Source organism: Acinonyx jubatus, chromosome D4 (genome assembly GCF_027475565.1).
Source record: "Acinonyx jubatus isolate Ajub_Pintada_27869175 chromosome D4, VMU_Ajub_asm_v1.0, whole genome shotgun sequence".
Classification (NCBI taxonomy): Eukaryota; Metazoa; Chordata; class Mammalia; order Carnivora; family Felidae; genus Acinonyx; species Acinonyx jubatus.
In genome coordinates this window covers 89,161,915-89,188,903 of record NC_069391.1, presented here as the reverse complement: position 1 = coordinate 89,188,903, position 26,989 = coordinate 89,161,915, and the positions used below count along the sequence as shown (strand labels likewise).

The window sequence follows — 26,989 nt, the reverse complement described above, 5'->3', positions numbered from 1 at the left end:
GGAGGGCCTGGCCCGGGCTCCAGAGGGTCCGTGGTTCTGCGACCGTCCTTGCTGCTCGCGTCCTGACCGATGTCCCGTCTTCTCTTGCCAGGAGGACCCCGCGTGCGCCCGCGGCCCGTGGCAGGGAGGCGCCGGCATGGCGGGAGGCGTGGCGGCCGACAACGCCAACCACCTGCCCTTCTTCTTTGGCAACATCACCCGGGAGGAGGCGGAGGACTACCTGGTGCAGGGGGGCATGAGCGACGGGCTGTACCTGCTGCGCCAGAGCCGCAATTACCTGGGCGGCTTCGCACTGTCCGTGGCGCACGGGAGGAAGGCGCACCACTACACCATCGAGCGTGAGCTCAACGGCACGTACGCCATCGCGGGCGGCAGGGCTCACGGCAGCCCCGCCGAGCTGTGCCACTACCACTCCCAGGAGTGCGACGGCCTCGTCTGCCTCCTCAAGAAGCCCTTCCACCGGCCGCCCGGCGTGCAGCCCAAGACCGGCCCGTTCGAGGACCTGAAGGAGAGCCTCATCCGGGAGTACGTGAGGCAGACCTGGAACCTGCAGGTGAGCGCCCACGCCCGGCCGCTGGGGGACAGCGCCCCTCCTCGGGGGGCACCCCGCCTGCCGGCGATGCCGGTCGCCGGTCACCGGATCCCTCGGGGCCCCTCCAGACGGTCGCCGTGGCGTCAGCCGTGTGCGCGGACCTGACGGGGTCGCTCTGCGCCCATGGATGGGCTCCTGATTTTACGGCTCCGGGGGCTCCGTCGCAGAACGTTCCGGACGAGCAGAGCCGGAGCTCCAGCAGCCCGGGCTTGGCCCCTGACGCCGGCTCCCACGCCCCACAATTTACGTCCCCGGTGCCCTGGGGACGGGCACGTAATCCGCCAGTGACGTGCCCCTGCCCATCTTTCTCAGCCTCTAGGCGGGTGACCCTGAGCTCGTTGGTGTGGCCGCAGGGAAGGGTGCATGTGTTCAATTCACACGTATCGACAGATTGTCATCCGGAAAGGCCCCAGGGGCTGGGACCGCCGGGTCCCAGCCTCACTGTCAACAGCACCCGATGTCAGGAGCCACCGGGCTGGTTGACGGTCTCCTGCTCGGCCCCGTGCGTTCGGCCCTTTCTCTCTCATTCCCCGGATGTGCGCGTCCTGCACTGGGGGTGCCGTCCCCTGCACACGGACGTGTGCGGCACAGCCTTTCTGAGGGTCGTGTGCAGTGACTGCTTTCTGCCCTTGAATACAACCTGCGCCGAAGTCACCTTGCACGCAGGGAGCAGTACTCTGTGTGCGGTCGTTGTCATGAGCGTGGAGTGGACGTGCCCCAGGCCATCTGATTTACTTTTTTTTTTTGCAAAGTCAGATGCAGCAGATCTGTGGACTGGTCATTCAGGCACAGTAACACGAACCTTGTCAGACGTACATTTCTAGGGTTTTGACCAACACCCCACACCGTGTGGGTCCCACCCCAATCAGGGTCTGCTGCCCCCCCCCCCCCGGCGGGCGCCCAGCAGCCCCCCACCAGCCATCTGTCCCACAGTGTAGCCTTTTCCAGAATATCACCTGTGAGGGGACTCACGCAGCCGGTACCCTTTCGGGCCACCTTCTTCCTGCGCCCAGACCTCCACTGGCGGTGTTTGGGATGCCGCTGTGGGATGCACCCTCTCACGCAGAGCTGCTGTTTCTCAGGCCATCTGTGCAGTCTGACCCACTTTGCATCTCAGCTCCCACCTATCTTCCCGCCTCCCTTCCACCCCCTAGTTTGGGTTCATTATATTTTTTTTTTTTTAATGTTTATTTATTTTTGAGAGAGAGAGTGTGAGCAGGGGAGGGGCAAAGAGAGAGAGAGAGGGAGACACAGAATCGGAAGTAGGCTCCAGGCTCCGAGCTATCAGCACAGAGCCCCACTCGGGGCTTGAACTCACGGACTGCGAGATCCTGGCCTGAGCCCAAAGCAGACGCTTAACCGACTGAGCCACCCAGGCGTCCCTGGGTTCATTATACTGTTATTTTTACTTCTTCTGGTCTTCTTTCTAATTTCCAATAATCCACGCTGGGGTCTTCGTTTATGGCTGCGGAGAAACCTCTCCCCCGCCCACTGAGCACGGTGGGGAAGGGAACCCACCCAGCCGTCGGCCCCCTCCCGTTTTTGTTTTCCACTGTTGTCATGGTCTCACGCCCTGTGGGTCCTCCACGCCCTGTAGCCACATGTCCTGCAGGTACAGACAGAGAGTGAGAGCTCAGAGGAGACAGGAAAACCACGTCTCCCTTGTGGTTCACATCCCAGGGCTTCTGAGGTGTTGGGCAGGGCCGGGCTGTGATGCAGAACCACAGGGTCAGTGCTGGGCTGCGATCCATGGAGGGCAGGAGGCCTATCCTCTGCACCTCACGGATGATGCCGGACGGTTTCTGAAGCCCCATCCGGCTTTAAAAGGCCAGCCTCTAAAATCTGCGTTGTCACTTACATACTTGAAGGTATTTAAATCCTATACAAGGATCTTACTGGTTTTATGTGGTGAATGAACGAATGACCACGTCAGAACTTAAGACGGATCGGAAATGATCTCTGACACTCTTACATGTTTTTACTCAGTACCTCTCTGCCCCCTTTTCCTCGCGGCAGGGCCAGGCTCTGGAGCAGGCCATTATCAGCCAGAAACCACAGCTGGAGAAGCTGATCGCCACCACGGCCCACGAGAAAATGCCCTGGTTCCACGGCAAAATCTCACGGGTCGAATCGGAGCAGATTGTCCTGATAGGATCCAAGACAAATGGAAAATTTTTGTAAGTACGGTCTTCTTCCCTGTCACCTCCTACCGACGGGCCCCCTTGGACTGTTGGGGTAACTTGGCTTCCCCCTTCCTGGAGCCCACGTGGCTCCGGGGAGGGCTCACACACCGTCACAGGGCACCACCCACGTGGCCCACCATGAAGACGTTCCCAGACAGAGATGCCGCTCGTAACCCAGCATTTGTCACCCAGTCCGAGCCCAAAGTGAACACTCTTCTCGGGCACAGGGGTACGTGAGTTAGAGAAATGGTATCAGCCACAGAGCTTGCTTTACGTGCCAGGATAGGGCGCGTGATGATCGTGGGCGTCCATCTGAAATAAAAACACCGTGTTTGTTCACTCAGTGCCCCAAGGTCTCAGACTTGACTTCTGTCTTTCCTTGGAACTACATGGCGCCACTGAGGCAGATAATCGAAGAGAATTTGTCGGGAGTTTGAACGGTTTCCTTGTTAACCTTAGCGACCGATGGGCCTCAATACTCGGGATCCTGGAGACTCAGGCCACCTTGGAGCGGGGTCAGGGGTCAAGGACAGCACCGCGCTGTCTTGGGCAGGTGTCGGCCTTATTCCCAGAGGAGCTGTGGTCGGGGACGTTCCCACCTGTTTGTCACTGCTCAGGTGCTAAGCCGGTGCCTCAGAGGACAGTCATTCGGTCTCACCTTGGACCCTTACAGATGGCACTTGGCCCCATGGTCAGGCACGTGCACTCACTCACACCCAGCTGACTTTTAACTGTTCCTAGAACTAGGAGTGTTTTTGCTGAGTATACATCTATTAAGAATTTTTTATTCAGATTTTACCATAATAGCTCTTACTTGCAAAACGATCTTAAACGCAAAACTCTTCTTTGAAAAGTGATTCTGAAAACAAGAGCGGGGTAGCCCAGGTCGGTACGCAGCAGGTGCTGGAATGCTGATTTAGCAGCCTCCGTAGCAGCCTCCAGCAGAAATCGTGTGCAGGAGATATTTGTTCCTCGGGTGGCCCCTGTCAGCTCATTTCCCCCTGAGGTTTGGACTTTTACTGTCTTCTTCGGAATCATTTCCAGCACAAACTTCTGGGCCTGCATGAAGTCAGCCCCGAGTGATGTAATCCAAAGAGTGAACGAGGCCTCTCTCCTCGCGGGTCCAGCACCTGATCCCAGGCTCGCTGGAAAACAGCTGTGGTCAGAGACGGCGGCCTGCTCCCCGCTCAGATGAGGGGCCCCGCCCTGGGACAGCCGAGGGCCCAGCCAGCTGCCAGTCCCTTCCCCAGGGGTCTTCTCCTGCCTCGTCCAGGTTTTCCTATAGAATGTCTTTCCTGCTGCTTTCCAGTCATTTCGGTTGACTTACCGCCTGCGAACTAGCATTCACTAGAATCCGTAGCTGTGGAGGCACTGAATGCCGACGCCACTCGGCATGTTAGAGATGGAGGTGTGAGCACCCCACCGTCTGCCTCCCGAGCCACACATCTCAGTGAGAGAAACAGGCACCGAACCGTAGAACAGGAGCCGTGGAACAGGTGGCTGTGCAGAAGGAAAGGGACAGAGCACGCGTGTGGGTGCCCTGGGCGGGTGGACGTGTGCCGCAGGGCCAGGCCTGGGAGGACTGGCGGGTGCTAGAAGGGGGGCGCTGTCCACCTTCAGGAGGGTGTCAGGGCGGGTTTAGCTCAGGTTCAGTGGGACCCATCTGGCTGGGTGTAGAAAAGAGACCATGCAGAGATGCAGGAGTACGGACACTCAGAGGCCACACTGTGTGGTTCGTGTGTGCTTGAACCCAAGTGCGGTGTTCGTTAGTCTCCAGACGTCAGGGCTTTTGCGTTCTGGTGCCTGAACGCAGGAACCCTGTGGCTGCTTGTTGGACACAGGGACGTGGGTGCTGGTGCGTGGCCCTGCCCCGTGGCTCTGTGCTGTGCTCTGTGCACCCTGGCCAGGGCCGGGGCTCTGTGTCTCTTCTGTGCACACGTGCCCTTCTCGTGAGCACCGTTCCTCTGTGTCTGCTGGGGACCACGGCACCTGTTTCCGTGAGGCGGAAGGCGGGATTTCAGGATGAACACTGCCGCGTCCGTCACCCTTCTGTTCCCCCGATGTTTAGGGTTCCTTGTTCGGCCTCGTCTTGCTGCCGGACTTGCCCCACGCGGGGCTGGCCGTCTGGCTCTGCATTGCTGCTGTCCTACATGGGTCTGTCCCCAGCCCTTCTAGGACACGGTCTGGCTCCAGTCAGCGGCCTGCCGGGTGCTTCCCACACCCCCACCCCCTCCGCACGGCCTCGCTCGGGGCACTTGTTTCTTTCATGACCCCGTCTTTGACCCCAAGGCCAGCCTGCCCTCCCTGGGACCTCCCGGCAGCACCTGGCGGAATCGACAAGAGTCTAAGAGGCTCTCAGATCCAGAAACAGAACCTAATTTTTGTGGCTCTTAATAATGGGCATCATGAACTTGATTTAAGATAAGTTGGCGCATGTCAGTGTGCTGTGTGTAATGCCTAGCGCTTGGTAGGAGGGTAATAAATACAGATCTCCTCTACTTATGATGGGGTTATGTCCCGATAAACCCTTCGTAGGTGGAAAATACAGTAAGTGGAAAATGCATTTAATATACCTACGCTACTGAGCAGACACCATAGCTGGGCCTCGCCCGCCATGAGTGCACTCAGAACTCATAACGTGAACATACTGTTGGGCTAAGTCATCGACCGAAGCCGATCTGATAGTCAAGTGTTGACAGTCTGGTGTGGTCTCTGGAGCACTGGGCCGAAGGGGACACACAGAACCTATCAACGTTGTCAGTGCTGAACGCGCCGTTCGCCATCTTGACGGCGTGGATGCCTGGGGGCCGTGGCGCCCTCCCCAGCATCACAGAGAGAACCCTGCCTCACATCCCCAGCCCGGGAAGAGATGCACCTTCAAACTCTGAAGTATGGTTTCTACCGGATTACTGTCACTCTGTGTCCATCGTAAAGCTGAAAACTCACAAGTGGAACCACCGCGACTTGGGGGCTGCGTGCACAAGCTGATTTTGAGTCTTGAACGGCCACAGGCAGCAGGGGCCAAGGGGCACCTGTGGGAAATCCCGAATGTTTGCAGTTTCGGCTTAAGTAATAACATGGAGAGTCAAATGGGGAAGTGAGAGAGTTCATTCTAGAACCTCCGATTTACATGACGGTTCAACGTGGCCAGACCCCTCTCCTGGGAAAACACATGCCCTGTGCCACCCCTAGAAATCACGGAGGAAGAGGCAGAAGTGTTTCGAAAAGGCCTACGTGAGGTCGTGAATCTTTGCCATGACGGTTTAAGATGCAGAAGTTAAATCTTGGGAACTGCTAACCACCAAGAGAGGCCGTATCCGGGGGACACTGGCCAACTCAGATCCAGTTTTCTCTCCTCACGAATGACAGTGGGAAGTCCATTTGTGGGGGCGGAATACTTGAGCCAGAAGGGACCTCACTGCCATGAGTGTAAGTCCTTGGTTTTCAAAGGGGGACTGAGGCACGAGGGAGCCTACCCCAGGTGGTCAGGCGAGTGGGAGTTGAGAGCGAGGCTCCAGGGTCCTGATGGCTCTGGGCTGAGAGTCCAGGGACCCCACCACCAGCAGCTGCGTCCTAACCCCGCGCTCTTCGTGCAAGGCATGGCTCCAGGGCGTGTCCACGGGACATGTCAGCCTTTCCCCTGTCCCGTGTCCTGTCCACACAGCCTACCCGGGACCACGCGGGTCTCGAGGGTGGACCATGATGGGATTGGTGCCCTTTTAGGAAAAGGAGACTGGAGTTCTCTGTGCATGCACACATAAGGGCAAGGCCATGTGAGCACCCAGCCACGGTCCTGCGGGTTGGGGGTCTGCCTTCTGGGGACACCAGGGCCCAAGGGCTTCGTGAGGGTGTAGCCCTTCGGATCTCTGAAACCTCACATGATGACAGGGTTTGCCGTTTTGAGAAATTAGTCACAGCCCAGGTCTCCCCGAAAAATGAATTTGTTCGAAAAGGTAAACAAAATTTCTTTTGCAAAATTTGTATCCCCCTTCCCCCAAAGGAAGGACCCAGGATTGGTGGGGTCCAAGGCGTATACGGTTCGAAGATCTTCTTTTCTTTTTATTTTTTTTAAGTTTTTTTTTAATGTTTATTTATTGGTGAGAGGCAGAGAGAGACAGAGCATGAGTCGGGGAGGGGCAGAGACAGAGGGAGACACAGAATCCGAAGCAGGCTCCAGGCTCCGAGCTGTCAGCGCAGAGCCCGACGCAGGACTCGAACTCACGAATCACGGGATCATGACCTGAGCCGAAGTCAGACGCTTAACCAACTGAGCCACCCAGGCGCCCCTGGAGATCCTTGTTTAAAAAAAATACAAAATCTATTTTTAGAATAAGAAAAAAATTGCAATAAATTACATTTTTTAAAGCGGGAAATACAGTAAACATACAAAACTTAGAAAACCGTAACGTAACTTTTTACTCAACTGCCTGACACATCTCAATAGTGCCTTTTATTTTCTACATTTTTTCAACTGTGCAATGCTTGATCGCCTCCTCCGTGGACAATAGTTTAGTAATATTATTTCCCACGTGTGGAAAAAAGAAAAAACGCAGTCCTTCCTCTGGGTTTACAACTCATTATTAGTAAGGCACACACATTTTCGGGATCATTGTCGACTTTGGGAAAGGACGTTGGAATGGAGGAAGAGTGCTCTTCTCTGGTCATGGTTAAGTATCGTTTATACATCGTACAAAACCCTGAGGCTGTGCGGTCACATTGCTGGGCCCTGCTTGGGCTGGATGGGGCCCAGCTCGTGGTCCAGGCAGCATGGAGCCCGGGCACCCGCACACGTCCCCCAAGTACACATCACAGGGGCCCAAATGTAATGTGCGACGCCCTTCATTTCATCACGTAAAGTATCTTAGAAAGAAAACACTCCAAAAGTTCCATTTCCTGCAAAAGGAGGAAAGTAGAATTCTCGCTTTCCTTGTGTTTAGTAGGCGGATAAATATTTGATCATTTGTGGCTTAAAGTCCTTTTAGTTCTTACAAAGCCGAGAGCAACTTCAAGGCGACCTTTAAAATACACAGATGAGGGGCGCCTGGGTGGCTCAGTCGGTTGGGCATCCGGCTTCAGCTCAGGTCATGATCTCACAGTTCATGGGTTTGACCCCCTGTGGGGCTCTGTGCCGCCAGCTCGGAGCCTGGAACCTGCTTCGGATTCTGTGTCTCCCTCTCTCTCTGCCCCTCTCCTGCTCCCACTCTGTCTCTCTCTCTCTCTCTCTGTCTCAAAAATAAACACTGAAAAAAATCTTTAAATAAATAAAATGCACAGATGGTGGCTCCCTAAACAGTTGAATTAATGTTACAAAGAACAAGTAGTATTTCAGATTTGTCAGGGGACTCAGCAAGCCAGGAAATCACCACTGCATTTAGAAGCATGCTGTTCAGAAAGAAGCTACGGAAATCGTCATCCTTGCACCAGAATGTTCCTGCATTCCGCCAGGTACGTGCCAGGCACTGTGACAGGGGCCATGGAGACTGACCAACAAGACTGATTCCGGCCCCGCCCTCGCCACGACATCCGAAGATGTCACACTGAGAAAGACGGACATGCCGCAAAGGGTGTGGGGCTCCATCGGTCACGGTCGCCCCGTGTAACTGAATGGCGCTGCTGACACCCAGTATGTTCTTTATTTTATTTCTGTGCACCTGTCCATTGCGCCTCAGTCGCACCTGTTCTGAACGCCGTTAGTGCAGGGATGGCCCGCCCCCATCGTCACGGGTGCAGTGCTCACAGCAGGGTCTCAGCGAGCCCCGTCTTCCTGGGGAAAGGGGCATTGAAAAGTGCCCTGAACAGTGAGGAGAAGGGAGTTAGGGCAGAAAGGGAAAAAACTGCAGAGTCTCAACACTGTGACCTGGGCGTGGCCTGGCCCAGAGCAGAGACTGGAGCGACAGCCGGTCAGACAGACAAGGAGCCCCTCCTGATCCAAAGGGGGGCCTCTGAGCAGGTGCAGAGTAGAGGTGCGGCTTGCCCTTTCCAGCCCCCTCAGAACCACTGATCCCCCTAAGTGCCTCGCATCTGAAATTCAGGTGGCCCCTCACAGTCCTCCCCTGTCCCCTCCAAGGAGAAACACACAGTTTACTCAGAATCATCCTCATGTTACCAGCTACTTCCAGGTAGAGTGTGATGCTTCCGTTATTTTCTCCCTTCCCTTCCCTCCCCCCCATATCCTCCCATCACACCCTTCCCATCCTGCTTGTCCCTCCCTTAGGCACACACGCACACCCCCTCGTGCCTCTCACGTTCACGGCTCTGTGGGAGTCCCTGCAGAGAAAGCAGTCAGCAACATGCATAGAGGGTCCAGCGAAGGCTCACCACATTCTGTGCACAACTGGGGACGAGGAGGTTCAGTGACAGTGGCCGTCTGAAGAAGAGACTTGCGTCCGGCCAGAATCGGGTGTGCCGCTCAGAGCTGAATGGCCTTTGTCTAGTACGGACCCAAGCTTGGGGATACCAGATGGCGGGCCTGTCGCCCTTGAATATTAGATGATACCCTGACCAGTGCTGTGCAGTCTCCCAGCGAGGTGGAGGGCTTGCTTTGGAAATAGGAATCAGTGATGCTTTTATTGTTTTTTTACATTTTTTTTAATATTTATTTATTTTTGAGAGAGAGAGAGAGAGACAGAGCACGAGCAGGGCAGGGGCAGGAAGGGAGGGAGACACAGAATCCCAAGCAGGATCCAGGCTCCGAGCTGTCAGCTCGAACCCATGAACCGCGAGATCATGACCTGAGCCAAAGCTGGATGTTTAACCGACTGAGCCACCCGGATGCCCCATTAGTGATGCTTTTCAATGCAATTACGACTCATTGCCATTCAAGAAATATACAGTCACAATATGGCACGTTCGTCAGAGACACTGAGATGGCTTATAAGGATGCACGCTTGCATTCCCTGTGAACAAGGAACAAATGTGATTTAATTTGCCTCTCTGGCCTCAGATTGCTCAATGACACAACGGGGAAGGAAACTGATGTTTTGTCTGAGTTGTTACGGAGACGAACAAGGTACCGTGCACGGAGTTAAGCCGGTGGTCGCCATGTGTCTGCTCCCTACAACCATGGAGTCTTTTCTTCCATCGGTTCCGGAAAATATTCAGCCAGTTTTTCCTCAACTGCTACTCTCTTTCTTTCTTACCATTCATTCCTTCAGAGGCTCCTGTTAAACATCTCATAGACCTTCTGGATTCATCCTGTGTATCGTTTCTCACATTCTGTCGTCTTTTCTCCATGTGCTGGCCTGTGTAATGTCTTTGTGTCCGTCCTTTCAGTTCACTAAATGGCACTTCATGTGTCTAATCTGCTTTTAAACTGAACCACTGTTTTTTTTATCCCCCCGCCAATGACATTTTTTTTTTGTTTAATTTCTACCAGTTCTCTTTGTTGCGGTGGTGGTTTCTCTAACGTTCCTGGGCATGTGTAGAGTATTTTATTGCTTGGTCATATTTGCAATTCCATCTTTTTTATTCTTTATTTTTAGAGAGAGAGGGAGAGAGAGAAGGAGAGCGAGAGTGGGGAGGGGCAAGAGAGAGAGAGAGAGAGAGAGAGAGAGAGAGAGAGAATCTCAAGCAGGCTCCACCGTGAGTGCCGAGCCTGATGCGGGACTCAGTCTCACAACCCTGAGATCATTACCCGAGCTGAAATCAAGAATGGGACGCGCAACGGACCGAGCCCCCCGGGCGCCCCACGATTGCCCCTCTTGTTTCCTTGAACACTTCGTACACAGGGAGCTCAACCTTCCAGTGATCAGTGACTCCAATATGAAAGTCCTTAAGGGTTCAAACCTCTGTGTCCTCCGCTCTCCTTCCCTCCCTGCCCTCGATCTCCTAATTCATGTTTCCTTATGTCTTCGTGATCTTTTCGAGCTCAGTTTGATCGCCGTGCACCTATTGGAATCCTGAGCCTCCTGTGTCGGGACTGCTGTCTCCCAGAGCCTGGGAGGATCTCTTCTTCGGGTCCGGCGGCCCCGCTGCCCTGTCCGCGGCAGGGCCACACTCGTATTTGCCCTTACACCAAACCCACATTTTTGTTGTCACTCTTCGTATTTACTGCCCCCTTTCCCCAGCTTAGGCTCCACCTCCCTTCTTGTTATATACTTAAGTTTGAAAAGCAGGGTGTGGGTTTAGGAAAGCCCTTGCCCTTGTCCGCTGATGAGTGAGATCGGGTGTGGCTGGCCCCCAGCCCCACGTGCTGCAGTGACCATCCGGTGCCCCCATCAGCGGTCAAGGGACACCACGTTGTTTGACACGTGTGGCTCTGTGGGTCCGGGTCAGCGTCACGGCACGGCCTGTCTAAAGTAAATGTTCAAGGGGCTGTGGGCTGATGGCAGTAGCAGCCCATTGATCTGACCAAGGCGCCCGTGAAGCTGAGAGGAGGGGCATGGCCTGGTTCCACGGGCCGGGGGAGAGACGGAGGCGTCAGATGCAGACCCACGTTCCGTGCCGGTCCTGCTTTGCATGGAGCGTACATGTGCCTCCTTTCGCTATGATGCAAGGCGACGGTGCCCGGAAGGTGCATTTCCATGCGTCTCTTGCGGACCGGGAGGGCGCCAGCCCTCCAGCTCTCCTCTTCTGTGGACGGTTGGCCCGAGGTCCCGCCCAGCACATCACTACCCTGCACGGGAGGGGTGAGCCCTCCCGGTCCGTCCGGACAGCCCGCCCCAGCCACGGCCATCGTCGGGTACACACGGCCACCCCAGCCCTCCTCCCCTCCAGCCAACCATGCTCTGTGGCTCTGTGGCCACGCAGGAGGCTGTGCCCTGCTGTCCTGTTCTGTCTGCCGCAGACATGGCACAACGTGTCAGGACCTGGGTGGCAGAGAGGGAGGTGGTCCTCCCTCCCTGCCACTGCCTGGGCATTGCCAGCACACATCCTCTCCGATCTAGGAGGCGTCGGAGGGTGGACAAGGGGGCAGCTGCTCCAGGCCTCCACCCCACCCCCCCCCCCCCCCCCGCCTCCCCTCCTGGGCCAAGGGCTTCGGCATCTGGGAGGGGCAAGGCCAGCCCAGCCCAGAGCCTGAGACACGCAGCCTGGGAGGCGGGGGGCTCTCCTGCCCTCTGCTGCCCTCCGACCAAGGAGAGTCACCGTGCGACAGCTTTGCGGCCCGGCTATAGTTCACAGCACCGTGACAGCAAAACACAAATGTGTTGTCGGCTTGCTTCTTCCAAGAGACCCACAGGGGAAGAGACATTCTGGGGCTTCCGCGAATGTGCCTGAGGCTGGCTGGCCCCTAGCGCAGGAGAGGAGCTGGGAGCTGAGCCTTTGCTCCCCCTCTTTGCGGGGGAGGGGTCAGTGCCACAAACCTGGTGGGGGTGCTGGGGCAGAGCGAGCTTTCTGGGGGAGCAGGAGGGGCCGCTTCGGCTTCCAAACCAGTTTTCCGCGTGTGTTAGATTAAAAATAGCCCAGGGGCGCCTGGGTGGCGCAGTCGGTTAAGCGTCCGACTTCAGCCAGGTCACGATCTCGTGGTCCGTGAGTTCGAGCCCCGCATCAGGCTCTGGGCTGATGGCTCGGAGCCTGGAGCCTGTTTCCGATTCTGTGTCTCCCTCTCTCTCTGCCCCTCCCCGTTCATGCTCTGTCTCTCTCTGTCCCAAAAATAAATAAACGTTGAAAAAAAAAATTAAAAAAAAAAAAAAATAAATAAAAATAGCCCAGCCCAGGATCTGCCTGAAGCCAGCAGATACCTCACAGCTGCCGGCCGTTAGCATCACCGGGCCTCTGGTCCTCGCCACCTACAGAAGTTGGGCCTGTGGGTTTCCTTCTCTGCCCTCGTTTCCTGCCAGCTGCCATGGGGGGGGGGACTGTCAAGCAGCTTGTCTGCTGCCCGGCTGGCTGTCGCTGCCGGGATCCCCGTGAGCTGGCCACAGGCTGCCTGGCTGGAGCTCCGGGACAGAGGGACTCTGCTTCAGGACCTGTGCCCTGGGGCTGCGGGGGGGGGGGGGGGTGCCGATAGGGGGTGGGAGGGGGCCAAAGGAGGTGTGTGCTTTTGCAGAAATCCCTTGTCCAAAAGCAAGACCTGCCGTATCTCCTCCTTGCGCCAGATCTCTCCTTATACTGTTTTTCTCACGAAACAGAAAACACACGAATGAGTGCATCGCCGTGTTGAGGTGCAGATCCGTGAATACTCACAAAGCAAACACCGCCAGGGGAGAGAAGGAAAACCAATGTGGCGGGGGGCCCGCCCCGCTCACAGCTCGAGGACACCACTTCCTGGATTCTGGTGTCCGACGTACCCTCAATTTTTTTTCTTCTTCTTCTTTGGTTTTATCACCTAGGATCTAGGTGTGCACCTCCAAACAAACCATTTGCCCTTGCCTGTTTGGGAACCCGTGCACATGGAATCGTGACGTGTGTTTTATGCTCCTGGGAGTCCCCTGTGGTCTGTGTCATTGCCATTCGGCCGTCGGATTGTTCTGTGATGTTGTGTCGTGCGAATACCCCAGAATTTACGTGCTCATTCTGTCTGCTCTCAGTGGACCTGTATTTAGGTTGTTTACGGTTTGGGACAATCACAGATAAAGCTGCTGTAAACACACCCGCATACTTTCCGGGCACAGGGGGCATCAGTTTTTTTTTTTACCTAGGAGTGTGGATTTCTGCATCCCAAGGACTGAACAGGTTTGAGATCCATAGAGAGTTCCAAGCTGTCTCCCAAAAGTAGATGATCAGAATCATACTCCACCCAGCAGCATGGAGGGCACCTGCTACCCTGTTCTTAGGCAGCACTTGGTATTATCAGCCTTTCTCATTTTGGCCAGTCTGAAGGGTGCCCAGGGGTGTTTCCACCGTGGTCTTACTCTGCGTGTCCCGGATTATTCTGGTCCCACCATCCCCCCTGGGCAATCTGCCATCCCCCGTCTCAATTTTAACAAGAAAATTTCAATCCGGGCATCAGGCAAGATGGAGTGCTGGAATTTAGGCACGAATTCAGAAAACCAGAGTTTGGATCCCTTTTCTTGCTTCCAGGACCCTGAGGTCAAAGATCTAAAAGGCTGTAAGTCAAGGAGAGTGCTCTTTTGGAACAACCCATGGACATGGTCCTCCCGCGGTCCCCTTTGGTCTGCGCATGTGTCAATTTCTCACGCTCAGGGTTCATTTCACCGAGTTCTTCATCCCTCCAAACCACCCTTTTTGTTGGCCGCGGGTGCTTATGGAGTAAAATATGAGCAGCCCCGCATTCCACATTATAAAAGAGCTTCTTATAAAGAAGACTCCGTTCTCCTCCCGTATGAAAATAGGTCTTACCCCTTCTGTGTGGTGGTTTTTTGTTTTGACAATGACGAACAGGCCTTAGCCGGCCGCGGGGCTGTGAAGACAGGTTCACGCCTGGGGTGCTGGTGGCGTGGCTGGGTTGGGAGGAAGGAGCTGTTCTGAAGGTGCAGAAGGTTTCAGAAGGGGGGTCTGGGTGTGTCCCTGCACCTGCACCAGCTGCCCAGAGCAGTGGGGTGTGGAGGCCGCCCGGCCAACATGCACAACCAAGTGTCACTCAGTGAGAAATGTATTCTTAGAGCAAACGTCCAGCCCCACCTGGCACACAGCTCGGCCGTCTGTGTCCACTTACCTTTGGGCATGAGTCCACAGGCGGGAGAGGGCGACCACACGTGTTTCCAACGCCCGTCTCGGGGGGGTGACCTCTTGCAACCGGAAGGAGGCGTCCGAAATTTTCCCAAAGCACGGAAATCCCACGCAGCGTGGCAGAGTCACTCGAGCTCTTCCCAAAATACAGTGCCCTGGGGCACTCTGCGAAACGTTTTGGGGGCTTAGTTTCCTCATTGTGGAAAATGCCAGGGCCCCAAAGGCCCTGGGAAGAGGGGGCCCTCGCCCCCTCCATCTGTGGTCGGCAAGTTTCCGACGTGAGATGCTTCCCAGGCACATCCACGCTGCACCCGGGGCCGGGCCGGCCGGCGGTGCTGCGGCTTCTGGGACTGTGCCCCAGACACAGACCTCGGGGAAGAGAGGCCAGCGCAGAGACTCTCCCTGTGCCGTGGGTGCCCTGTGCTGGTGGCCTGCCTGGGCGGCTCCCCCAGGTGGACGGAGACTCGCCCATAGAACCCGGGCTCCCCCTGCTGCCCACCCAAGGGTCCGGCCGGGCCTCTCTATGCGCGGGGGCCAAGCCCCGGAGCCCAGGTCGGGCACTGCGGGCGGCACATGGGGCAGGTGTGGGTTTGACGCGCCGCCTCCTGTCTTGCAGGATCCGGGACAGGAACGACAACGGGTCTTACGCCCTGTGCCTGCTGCACGAGGGGAAGGTACTGCACTACCGCATCGATAAGGACAAGACGGGGAAGCTCTCCATCCCCGACGGGAAGAAGTTCGACACGCTCTGGCAGGTATGGGCCGTCCTCACGAGGGAGGAAGCCCACCTGGGTCCCCGTAGGGGCTCCTTGCAACCCTCAGGTGCCCGGAAGCCCGGGCCAGAGGTGGGGATGTCAGGTGCACGAGGCTCCAGAATCCAGAAGTTCTGGGCACCATGGAGGGCCCCCCCACCCCCGCCGGCCACCCTGGAGAGCTGTGCTCAGAGGTGAACAGGAGGCCATGCCTCGGGGACTGGGAGCACTTCTCGCTCTATATAAAGCATCGGGTGCTTGCTCGCTGCAGAAGGAAGCTCTGGAAATGAAGGAGACTCAGAAAGGGCAGCGCTCCCTGGGTGATTCAGGATTTTTCAGCTCTGGTCTGAAAAGGGATTCTTTTTCACCCAACCTCTAGTAAACCCCAATATGGCTCATAATTCGGGAGACACACAGGGACCAAGGAGCAGGGAATCGATGCCATCGCACTTTCCAGCGGGCGGAGGTGGGAACACACTGCTTGTTTTCATTTCCATCACAGCGACACGTGGCCACGGCCATGGCCGTGGCCGTGCTGCACATATCACTTCATCCAGGCACCCTGTAATCTCCTGGGTCCAGCAGCAGAGAAACCCCAGGGACTCTGCTGGCCCGAGTGGCCACCACATGGAGCTTTCGTGGGTGAGGAACGCGATGAGGGTTGTGTCCACGTGCCCACACCCCAAACCTCACTGGCGCCGATAGCAGGAAAGGGCTCCACTCAAAATCCATCTGTTTGAAAACCGGCAGAAAGGATTCTCATTCCTTGAAAGCACAGTAACCGCCACCTGATGTATTCTGGTTCCTAATGCTGTGGCTGGAAACGAAATACCTCTTTTCTGAATGCCGGGTGTTTGGGTATTTATTCACATCGGTCGTAACACCGGCATCGTCTGCCGTGCGGCTCATTAGTGGCCACGGGCTCTGCTTTAACTCACCAGCACCAGTTTGAGAGAGCGTTCAGCCTACCAGATACGAGTGCCCAATGCAGCTCAGAGATGAGTAGGGGACGTTGCTGGTGGGTATTAATTCCCACCAGCGTTTCTCACCTCCTACAAGAATTGTGGATGGTGTGCACATAAGGGCCCCGGGTCTGTCCTCCAGCACGACTGCTCGGGGACCCCGGTGTCATGACCAGGACACGGCCACAGAGCCGTTGGACTTCTCCGGGATGACCATTTCCTTTGTGTGAGTTCACGCACAGTGCCAAGGTCAGCACACTGGCTCATCCCAGCGTTAACCGTCTCTAATTGTTGGAGTTTCTTCCCAAGATTCTACCCGTATTCGTGGATTCCTCCAGCATGTCAGTGTCCAGCCCTAGTTAATATCTTTCCCCGTGTGTGTTTTCTAGCCCTTGGGCTTAAGAAAGAGCCTCAGAAGGCCAGCACTGTCTTCCATTTTGACAGGTGTGATTTCAGTGGTTTTTTTTCTTGAGAGCCACGTGAGGGGCCGCTGTTCATGCCCCCCCCCCCCCCAGGAGCCCCGAGCTGTTTCCCTGGGAGTTGGGAATTGCTACACTTGGCTGGACTGGCTTACTTTGGGGACGGAGTCAACAAACCAGGACCTAATCTGGCCCTTGGCCTGTTTTTGTATAGTTATGGAAGAAGTGGTTTTTATACTTCAAAGTGCTTTTGTGATTTCTTTTAAGAAAGGACTGTGTGACAGGGAAAGTGGCCTGAAAAAAGCCTAAACTATCTCTGTCCAGCCCCTTGTAGAGGAAGTTTGCTGACCCCTGCCCAGGAGGGAAACGCTCATGTGCAAGCCCACCATCCAGGCACCCTTGTCGGTACAGTGTCAGAAAACACAAGATATTTGAATGACACTGGAAAGATGGACAGGCACCTCACTGCTGGAGGGACCTCGATACTGTCAGCCCGAGGACACGCTGTTACATTCAATGGAGCGGGCAGAGCCTCTGTGTCTATTTCAGAAGCGTGTTAGGGCTGGTCTCGTTGAAACGCCTGCTTAGAGGTAGATCTTACCACAATAAAAGACGACGTAAAAAGAGAGTGCTTCCTGGAAGGGTAAAATATATTCGTTCAGGGGCACCTGACTGGCACCTTCGGTAGAGCATACCACTCTTGATCTCGTAGTCGTGAGTTCAGGCCCCACCTTGGGCATGGAGCCTACTTAAAAAAAATACAGATACAAACATTCACCCAAGCAAGTAAGTTTTGAGAGGAGATTCAAGAGCAGAGTCCTTAACTGGAAAAGGTACCAATAAACAGAGAAGGAACAGATACCAGATATGAAGATTCTAGGTTGTCTGAAGAGATGTCTGTTTGAGAGAAGAAAATATGAAATACCAAGGCTGTCTTCTTATTGTGTAATTTTGATGAGATACAAATAAATCTACTTGCCATTAATTAATTTTTTAATGGGCCAATTGGACATCATGAGTCATGGTTTTCTGGGAGCTGTTAGCCAAGGATGGCCACATTCTGTCAACATAAGGTCATTCTCTAGAAGACCCTGTCCTGATGACCCAGCTCTGACATCTTCTCCCTGAAACTTTTGGGCTGAATGACTTGGTACCTCCAAAGCCTTTGCCCACAGCCCTTGTACAGCATTAACCAATGACTAATAGTATATTGTGATTCCTTTACCTGTCTCTCCATCAAGAGAGGAAGCACTTCAGGAATAGGAAATATGCCTCATTCATCTTAGTTTGCCTTTGGTCCTGCCTTGGGGCTTAGCATGAATGACTGAATAAAGGAAGAAATGCTAGCATGCTGAATTTGTTTTTATAACATCATACGGATGTAGGAGAAATAAACAAATAAATGGAGTTTGCTATTGAAAAAGGAAGGGAGGGAGGGCTGATGGAATGGATGGTTGGATGGATGGGTGAATGAATGGATGGGTAGATGGGTGGATGGGTGAGTGGATGGATGGGTTGGGTGGATGAGTGGGTGGGTGGATGGATGGGTGGGTGGGTGGATGAGTGGATGGATGGGTGGGTGGGTGGGTGGATGGATGGATGGATGGATGGTTGGATGAGTGGCTGGCTGGCTGCGTGGGTGGGTGGATGGGTGGATGGATGAGTGGCTGGATGGGTGGATGGATGGATGGATGGATGGATGGATGGATGGATGAGTGGCTGGCTGGCTGCGTGGGTGGGTAGATGGATGGATGGATGAGTGGATGGATGGATGGATGGATGAGTGGCTGGATGGGTGGATGGATGGATGGATGGATGGATGAGTGGCTGGCTGGCTGGATGGGTGGGTGGATGGGTGGATGGGTGGGTGGATGGGTGGGTAGGTGGGTGGATGGATGGATGGATAGACGGATGAGTGGCTGGCTGGCTGGCTGGGTGGGTAGATGGATGGATGGATGAGTGGATGGATGGATGGGTGGGTGGATGGGTGGATGCAAGGGTGTGGGGAGAATGAGGTCAAGTCCAGATGGGAGGTGGCATGTGGACTTCAGTGCAGAATCTGAGGCCGGGGGGAGGGGCCATGGGAAGGGAGCAGGATGAGCTCCCAAGGAAGCATGTTTTATTGTCCTCGAGCCACACTTAAGGTCTGAAAGGGGAGTCGGCTGCCCCAGGTGGGATTTCTCTATTTCCTGCCTCTGTTATGCACGGCTCTTACTTTCTTCTTTTTCAGCTAGTGGAGCATTATTCTTATAAAGCAGATGGGCTGTTAAGAGTTCTTACAGTTCCGTGTCAGAAAATTGGCGGGCAGACAGGTGAGTCCCTGATGTTGGAAACTCTGTGTCTCAGATGTTGACAACAATCAGCCTTGTGTTCCTTTTGGCCTGTCCCAGGTTCAGGTGGGATGAGGACTTACTTTTACAGATCAATAAAAAATGTTGTCGGATCAGTCCAATTAATCAAAATGTAGCCAATAACTTTAATCTTAGAAAACGGACTGACTCTAACTGCGTGGGTAAGAAAGGCGAGTGAAGAGAAGACAATGAAAAAAAATGGCGCCCCAGGCAGGACAGTTGGACAGTCAGGCTGAGTGATCTGTGGGGGGCAGGGAGGCGTGTTGCGGGTTTCCCGGGACTTAGCCCTAACCGACCGTGCTCTTTCCACCCAGGAAATATCAACTTCGGAGCCCGGGCGCCCCTCCCAGGTCCACATCCTGCAGTAAGTGTTACCAGAACTGCCCCTTGGGTGAAGAGGCCATATGTTAGTGCAAGGTTTAGCACTCAAGGGTAGAGGTGACTGTTGCTTTTGTCACCTTGGTAAACTGCGACCGGGGGGGTGTCAGCTAGAATCAGCCTACTTTTAGTTCCAGGCCGGCGGAGGCTATTTGTAGGTTAGGCTGGGACACCCAGTGTTAAATCAGAAGGACGCCCCCTAGTGGATTCGGGAGTGGTAGCCTCCAGCTCTGGCCCAGCCCCGAGCCATCTGTGTGGAGCCGTGTGCACGATCCATGAGATCGTGTGCGTGGTCGCTGTAGTGAGTCTGGGGTGCAAGATGTCTCACTGAGCCCGCCCCCCCCGCCAGCTCTCTTGGTTAAATCATCGTTCTCAGAAGACTCGACCTTTCAGGAGAGCTGGTCTGGCAGTAGCTTAGCGGAGGAGGTTTGGGGAGGGGCTGGGATGCTCAGCTGCATCAGACGAGGAGAAGCCCCCAGAGAAGGCAGGTACTGGCCTCTCCCTCCATGTCAGTAGGAGGTGAGAATGTCACCTGTCCCCATGTCTCCACGTGGGCTTGCCCAGCACACGCCCCTAAAGAGAGAATCCTGCCAGTCTCCTACCTCCCGACTGTTCCAAGCTGACACACAGGTTTATACTCAAGACAGGACTGGGTCCTGCTCCTTTTGGGGGACCTCGGTGTGCACCTTCAGTGTCCTTTAAAGTATAAAATTCCCCCATCCTGAGTTGTGTGCTCCACGTCTCCCGATTTGCCTGTTAACCCTTAAAAAACAAAATCCACAGAGAATAAACGTTCTCTCCCGGGTAAGGCCCGTTGACGGCTCAGAGGCTGTGTCTGTGTTGAAGCAGCGAGGCTCTCTGGGGCCAGTAGCTGCCACTGGATGGGGGCGATTAGGAATTTGCTAAAGTACCAGTGAACTTTGGCGCCAGCGTCTAAAATATAGCACCTCTGTGGAGTGATCATTTTATTTTACGCTTTACGCGGCTCCTGGGCCTGGAGAGTCTACTGGAACATGTGTGTTCCATGAAACAGTTTTCTCTTCCTCTGAGATGGGTGAGGGCTCAGGGCTGAGAGCTCATAAAAGAACATCAAGCCTGTATGTAGCCACGCATCACCCAGTAGCTTCAGGACATTCGCTATTCTGGAAAACCTTTTTATTAACTGGTGAGACACATACAGGGAAAAAAAATAAATACATGCCCCACGTGTCCTAGTCTGGAATTTCCACAAACACCTTAGAACCAACACCCCAAAGATGTAACAGAATTGGGCACCATCTGATTTATTCTTTAGAATGATTTGCCTCGAGTTTGTGATTCAGTAATCTACTATTTAACATAACAGCCCTGATCTTACAGCTCTCCATGGAAACTGTTACCAAAATATTTTTCCCGATCCTTCTGCTCACGTGGTGGGCTTTTCCTGAAGCCTCCCCAGTGACCCAGTGTTGCTGGTGCTGAATCTCTTAGCGGAACGTGGAGGGGGCTGGCGGTGATCATTGTAAAGCAAGTCGAAATAGTATGTCATGTAAGGTAGCCCGTGTTTGTTTTCTGAAACATTTACTATTCCTCTTTGCCGTTATGGTTTCTAGACATGGTCAGCGGGTGGAATTATCTCAAGAATCAAATCATACTCCTTCCCAAAGCCTGGCCACAGAAAGGTGCTAAAGCGTCCCCTGCTTGCGGTCCTTGACTGAGTGGTAGGATTGTCCCGTACGCGGCACCCCTGCTCCGGTGCCCGCTGGCCTCCGCGTGTGCTGCCCTGACCCCCCCCCCCCCCCCCCCCCCCGTCCCGCTGCTCTGCTCTCCTGTCTGCCGTGTGCAGCCCCGGTCAGCAGCCCCCTCCCGGGCCTCCTGTGCTTTCCTTGTGGGTCCTGGTCACTGCCACCAAGTCCACGCCGCGAGCGTGCCCTCTCTGCTGAATGTGCGCTTGAAAGTCATTTGGGTCGACGGGGAAAGCGGGAGCCTCGTGTCGGAAAATCGTTTCAAAGTGAGCCGCGTGACTTTGTTGCCAGAATCCCGTGTTGCAGGAATGGGAGCCGGTCGCACAAATCACACGCTGCCGGGAGGAATGCCAGGGTTTAGCGCCTAAGACGGTTTATTTTGTGGACACCAAGTGCGACAGTACCTGCATTACGGCTGTCGGCTTCCAGCACGGAACTGGAGGTAGAACGTGCATGAAGACAGATGTGGACATTTGAGGATTAGAAATACCTGTTTTCTTTATGGGGCAGTAAGGTTGACATAGGAAGGGGTTTTATATTTGGCTGTGTGATTGGATTAGGAGGAAAGAAGCCAAATTATTTTAATGATTTTTATTTATAATGAATCGTCTCCATATATATATGTGCATGCGTGTGTGTGTGTATAGATACACAGACCTATATTATGTATGGATTGTTTTTTGTGCTTTTATCATTGGTGGTAGAAAATTCTTTCATTACTAATTCTTTCCACGTTCACATCAATTGGCATTTTCCCAGACATACAGTTGGGCATCAACACAGGATACAAGTTGGCTACAGTACTTGCTAGAAACTACAGAAACGAAAAAGCATAAAAGTCCTGAGATTTCATTTAGGAGGAATGTTCCAAGGGAGCCGTCCTACTGAAGGCGTTCTCAGTCGCGCTGACGGCAGACCAGAGAGGGGAGTTGAGCGTGACGTTTGATGAGCTGAATGAAACGGAATGGCTGTCTGAATGTCAAGGGCCCAGGAAGCGTGGGTCAGCCCGCAGGAAGGCTCAGCTAGGAGGGGGCAGTGCTTTGGGGGGGTGGGGGGGGGGTGCTACATTCGAGGCTGCCTTTGCTAAGGGTGGCATTTTAGGAGTTGGGGACCAGGTTGTCAAGGTGACACATTCTCTGTGTCCAGTGCCCACTTTGCCACACCGCTTGGTGTTTGCTAGAAGGTCCCAGGACCGGCATGTGATTGAGGCTGTGGTCCTGAAGAGGTCAGCGACCCCATGCTCCCTAGCACAGCTCTCCCACTGCCGCCTGCTGGCCCGCGTGGCCTTGGCATTCGTCCCTTCCCTTGGGAGAGGGCTCTGCACAGGCCCGGGGTCCAGCAGTGTTTCCTGCTGAAGGGGCCAGATGGCACCCATCAACCGAGGTGATGCAAAGCGGATTCTGCTTCAAGGTGCGTGTTCATAATCACAAGCTGTCAGCTTTTCAAGGCTGTAATTACAATGTAGTTCAACTTTGCGACCTTGCTACCGGGGTTTGATGGTCAAACACAAGATTCAGGAGTTTGTAATCGGACACCGCCCCCCGACAGAGCTGCGTAGAAGAGCTCGGGGCAGGATGCGTGGCATGCATGGTGCCCAGACCCCTTGCTCGCTGGCTTCCGTGGCCCCTCCATGCACAGGGCCTGCCTGTCTGCCATGGGGGATCCCCTGTAGACGTGGGCCACACCGCCGGTTGCCATGATTTCTTTATTCATGATCCCCTGTATGGTGGCCCAACCCTGTGTGCCAACACACAGCCCCCCAACCCCCGTGCAGCCCCGGGGATGGGCGGTTTCACTGTAGACAGACAGCGTTCTATGCGTATCTTTGTTACGTGGTTCCTAAGTGCACCACGCAGGGTTCAGCCAAGGGAGCGTGACCAGCTGGAGATTTGTGTACAAAACAGACACACACACGCGTACATACATATTTACATACACTACACGCGTGCACACATATTTACATACACTACACGCGTGCACTCACATACGAGCATAGGTTTGTCACAAGGACTCGCCTTATGCTATTATGGGGGCTGTATATGCGGGTCCCGTGTCTGTAGGGCAGACCGTCAGGAAGGGAACTTCAGGAGCAGGACGGAACTGGAACTTCAGGAGCAGGACGGAACTCTTCGGAGATGCTTAAAGTTGTCGTCCGCAGCCGGGGGGTCAGTCCGTCCTCCACCTTTCTCTTTTTCTCTCTTGGCAAAGCCTCAACTCTCCCCAAAGGACTCTCAGCTGATTAAGCCAGGCCCACCCATGATAATCTTAAATTAACGAATTAGGGATTTCTTTTTTTTTTTTTTTAATTTTTTTAATGTTTATTTATTTCTGAGACAGAGAGAGACAGAGCATGAGCAGGGGAGGGGCAGAGAGAGAGGGAGACACAGAATGGGAAGCAGGCTCCAGGCTCTGAGCCGTCAGCCCAGAGCCCGACGCGGGGCTTGAACTCATGGACTGTGAGATCGTGACCTGAGCTGAAGTCGGCCGCTTAACCGACTGCGCCACCCAGGCGCCCCCTAGGGATTTCAATTACATCTGCAGGATCCCTCCATAGCAGTACCAAGATGATAATTTGATTCAATAATGAAGATTACAGCTCAGACTAGCCACACTGACACATCAATAAGCCATCACCCCAGGAAACAGCAGCCCAGCCCTGGGAGGAGACAACTCACCCCCACCCCATCCCTGTCCCAAGCAGGCTGAAGCCAGCTTCGTCACTTATGGTGAATACGGAGAGATCTAGAAAAGACATAGTAGATCTTCACACTAAAGGAATGTGTCTCCTCTTTTTTTTTTAAGTTCTTTTTAATTTATTTTGAGAGAGAGAGAGAGCAGAAGGGAAGAGACAGAGAGAGAGAGAATGCCAAGCAGTTTCTGGTATCTGGTGCAGAGCCCGACGGTCAGTGCAGAACCTGACTCAGGACTCGAACTCACGAAATCGGAGACTATGACCTGAACTGAAACCAAGAGTTGGACGCTTAACCAAAAGTTGGGGCCACCCAGGCACCCCAAACATGTCTCCTCTTCTTAAACTATTAATATATATCACTAAGACTACCTAAAATATCTGTAAGACTACCTAAAAATGAACACATGCATGGATAAGGAACATAATATCATCAAAGGAAATAAAAAACTGGGAATAAGTATTGGTAATGACACACGTGTAAGGCTAAGATCTTTAATACATAGAAATTCTGTAAGTCAGTAAGAGTTTTAACTAACAGGCTAACGGCAGAGGATGTCAGCAGGCAGTTGTTAGTAAAGCAAATATATTTGTATTTCTCTTATAGGGAAAACATAGGAAAATGTAAACATAGGGGAAGCCACTCCATTTCATAACGAGAGATACGCAAGGTGAACCTCTGGTGCCCCGTTATGTCCATCTGTGAAATGGACTCAAGTAAAAAGCTTGATGGCATGGTGTGGGAGGAGGCTAATAAGCCCTTCTACACTTTGCTGGAAGCGATACAGCCTCGAAAAAAAAGGTCGTTTCATAACATCCACCAGAAATAAAAGCACACGTGACTTCTTGCCTGCAATGTTATCTCTACGTGTGTAATATTGTTACATGTATGCACAACCACGTACATGTGAAGGTGTTCACTCCGGCACCGTATAACTGACAAAGTCTGGAAACCATTTAAAAGTCTATCACTGGGAAAGAAACCAGTTACAATAAAACTCACACTGTGGGAGACAGCTGAGATCTACAATTGTTTCCAAAATACAGCCTTAGTTGCAAGTGACGAATATGTGCTGATAGAATATAGAATGTTCTGGAAGAAATACAGTAATAACGACACCGGTAAAAGCAGTTGCTGTGAGAGTACGAGACAGGGCTGTCAAGGAGACTCCTGTTTCGATGTAAACCCTGCCGTGCCTTTTAAAATTTGTACCTCTTGAATTTATTTAATAATAGTTTTAAAAAGGGAAATTAGAAAGAATTTCTAATTAGAATTAGGATTAGGAGCTAATTAATCTGGGGCGCCCGGTGGCTCAGATGGTTGAGCGTTCTACTTCAGCTCAGGTCATGATCTCACAGTTTGTGAGTTCGAGCCCAAGTCGGGCTCTGCGCTGACAACTCAGAGCCTGGAGCCTCTTCAGATTCTGTGTCTCCCTCTCTCTGACCCTCCCCTGCCCACCCTCTCTTTCTCAAAAATAAATAAGCATTTTTAAAAAAGAAACTAATTAATCTGATTAATACTATGAAGATACGTCTCTGGCAAAAAAAAAAAAAAGGCTATTGCCTATTTAAATTTATAACATTTTTGAAATATCCATTGATTTTCCCTAGATGCCAAAGATATCAATAAAGAAGCATTGTGTGATTTAAGTTATGGATTAAATGTATTTTAATCGCTATTCAGAAATATGTTAGGAGAGCTGGTATTTATGTTTTTGTAAATAGAAGAGGAATTTTCTATTCGTGAAGCAGTCAGGAGGAAGCATTTAGGGGAATTATGTCAGATACCCCGTCTGGTTAGCTAAGGTGCAAATGACGCTCTTGAGTTTGTTAATTTGACCAACATACAGAGTTGTTTTTAATGATTCAGGCACAAAAAGTACATGTCAGAACTTGAATTAATTCTAGCATGTGGGTGGTTAATGAAAAGTGTGTTTTGACTTGAAAAAGCTTGTTAATCAGATATTAGAGATGTCCTAATAAAAACTGAGGAGCAGGGATATTTTAAAATTTTCCTTAGAGGTTAGGAACATCTTCACACCTAAACACAGAAACAAAGTCAAATTATGAATGCAAGTATGATTCACCCTCTCCCCACCCCTCCACACACTTGCTTTGAAGACTGGAAATCCTTCAATGAACGAAGCCCCTACCACTACCAGATACCAGAATGTTCGTCGTGCTTCGCTAAGCACACAAACAGAGAACCAGCAGAGTCTGAACAGCAGCATTTTAAAAGACAGCACCCCAGCCTTGTGTCACCAAGGCGCGTGCCCTCAAAACGCCACACAGCATGGACGTTTACCTCGGTGGAAACGTGTTCCAGAATTTCACATTGAAACCCGTGTTTCATGCCAACCTCTGCACTGGTGACAGGGGTATTTTTAAGTCTCATATTTAAATACACAGTTCTCTGGGGCTGAGTTGCAAGAGGGAAGGAAAGGAAAGAGGGGCTGTGGAGTCATACCCACTTACACAGTAACGCTGAAGCAGTGACCCAGACCCTTGAGAAAACATGTTTCCACGTCACTGTCAAGGGCCACGTTGTGGACCTCTGCTCCGAAGGTGAGAGAGGATCAATCGTGAGGTTCAGGTGTCAGTTGGCGTGAATTTGAAGCAGACTCGGTATCGTTCCGTGCCCTGGCCGAGGAAGTGTGCCTTCGACCGCGGGTCCCTGCTCCCCACTGGGACCACGGTCATGCCACCAGAGACCAGAGCCCCATCCGCGATGGCTCTGAGGCCTACAGCCCCTTCTTAGTCCCTGCAACGGTGACACATATGGGGCCACCTTCATTACTGCTGTGCCTGACTGCAAAATGTCTGTCAAGGAGTCTAAAAATTAAGGTCTAGAAATGGATGTTAGGACACAGCTCCAGACACACAAGTCAGGAAGCTGGGTTACCTGTCAACGCTGTGAGGACAATGTATTTTTACTCGTCTGTTCACTTCTGAATCCCCAGCTACACATCGGCTCCCAGAGAGTATTACACTTGCGGTCAAGCCCGGCCAGTGAGAGATGGGGGATTCGAATTTCAGACCTAATCTGGTCTTATTTTTATTGTTGTGGAGTGACCTGTTTTCACCTCCGTGCCTAAAACTTGAAGAAAAGGCGCAAGTTGGTCTTTGGGACGCAGAACACGCAGGGACCTAGCGCCATCTAGTGGTGGCCGGCGGGCCTGAGCTCTGTTTGGAACATCCGCAAACACGGGGAAAACGCACCTGCCAACATTTCGTTTACACCTTGTTCTCTATGCAGACAGGGCGCTGATATTGATTAGGGCGGAATAAACCACCGACACAAATCAGAAAGAATAATGATAAATGATATAATAGGCCCGCAGTATGTTTTTCACTAAATTAAAATGTCG

General features: G+C 53.1%; 1 protein-coding gene across 2 annotated transcripts in view; it reads left to right on the top strand.

Moving 5' to 3' along the window:
* SYK (spleen associated tyrosine kinase) overlaps nucleotides 1-26,989 on the top strand; it is an 84,644-nt gene that overhangs the window by 33,944 nt on the left and 23,711 nt on the right. Inside the window, exons 2-7 of one of the 2 annotated variants that reach the window (XM_053205351.1) lie at nucleotides 95-553; nucleotides 2,609-2,769; nucleotides 14,963-15,101; nucleotides 18,710-18,791; nucleotides 19,145-19,194; nucleotides 20,801-20,869. In XM_053205351.1, the coding sequence (XP_053061326.1) occupies nucleotides 137-553; nucleotides 2,609-2,769; nucleotides 14,963-15,101; nucleotides 18,710-18,791; nucleotides 19,145-19,194; nucleotides 20,801-20,869 (918 nt within the window). In that variant the 5' untranslated portion in view covers nucleotides 95-136. The remainder of the gene's footprint in view (nucleotides 1-94; nucleotides 554-2,608; nucleotides 2,770-14,962; nucleotides 15,102-18,709; nucleotides 18,792-19,144; nucleotides 19,195-20,800; nucleotides 20,870-26,989) is intronic. The other variant, XM_053205352.1, reaches the window with a different exon arrangement.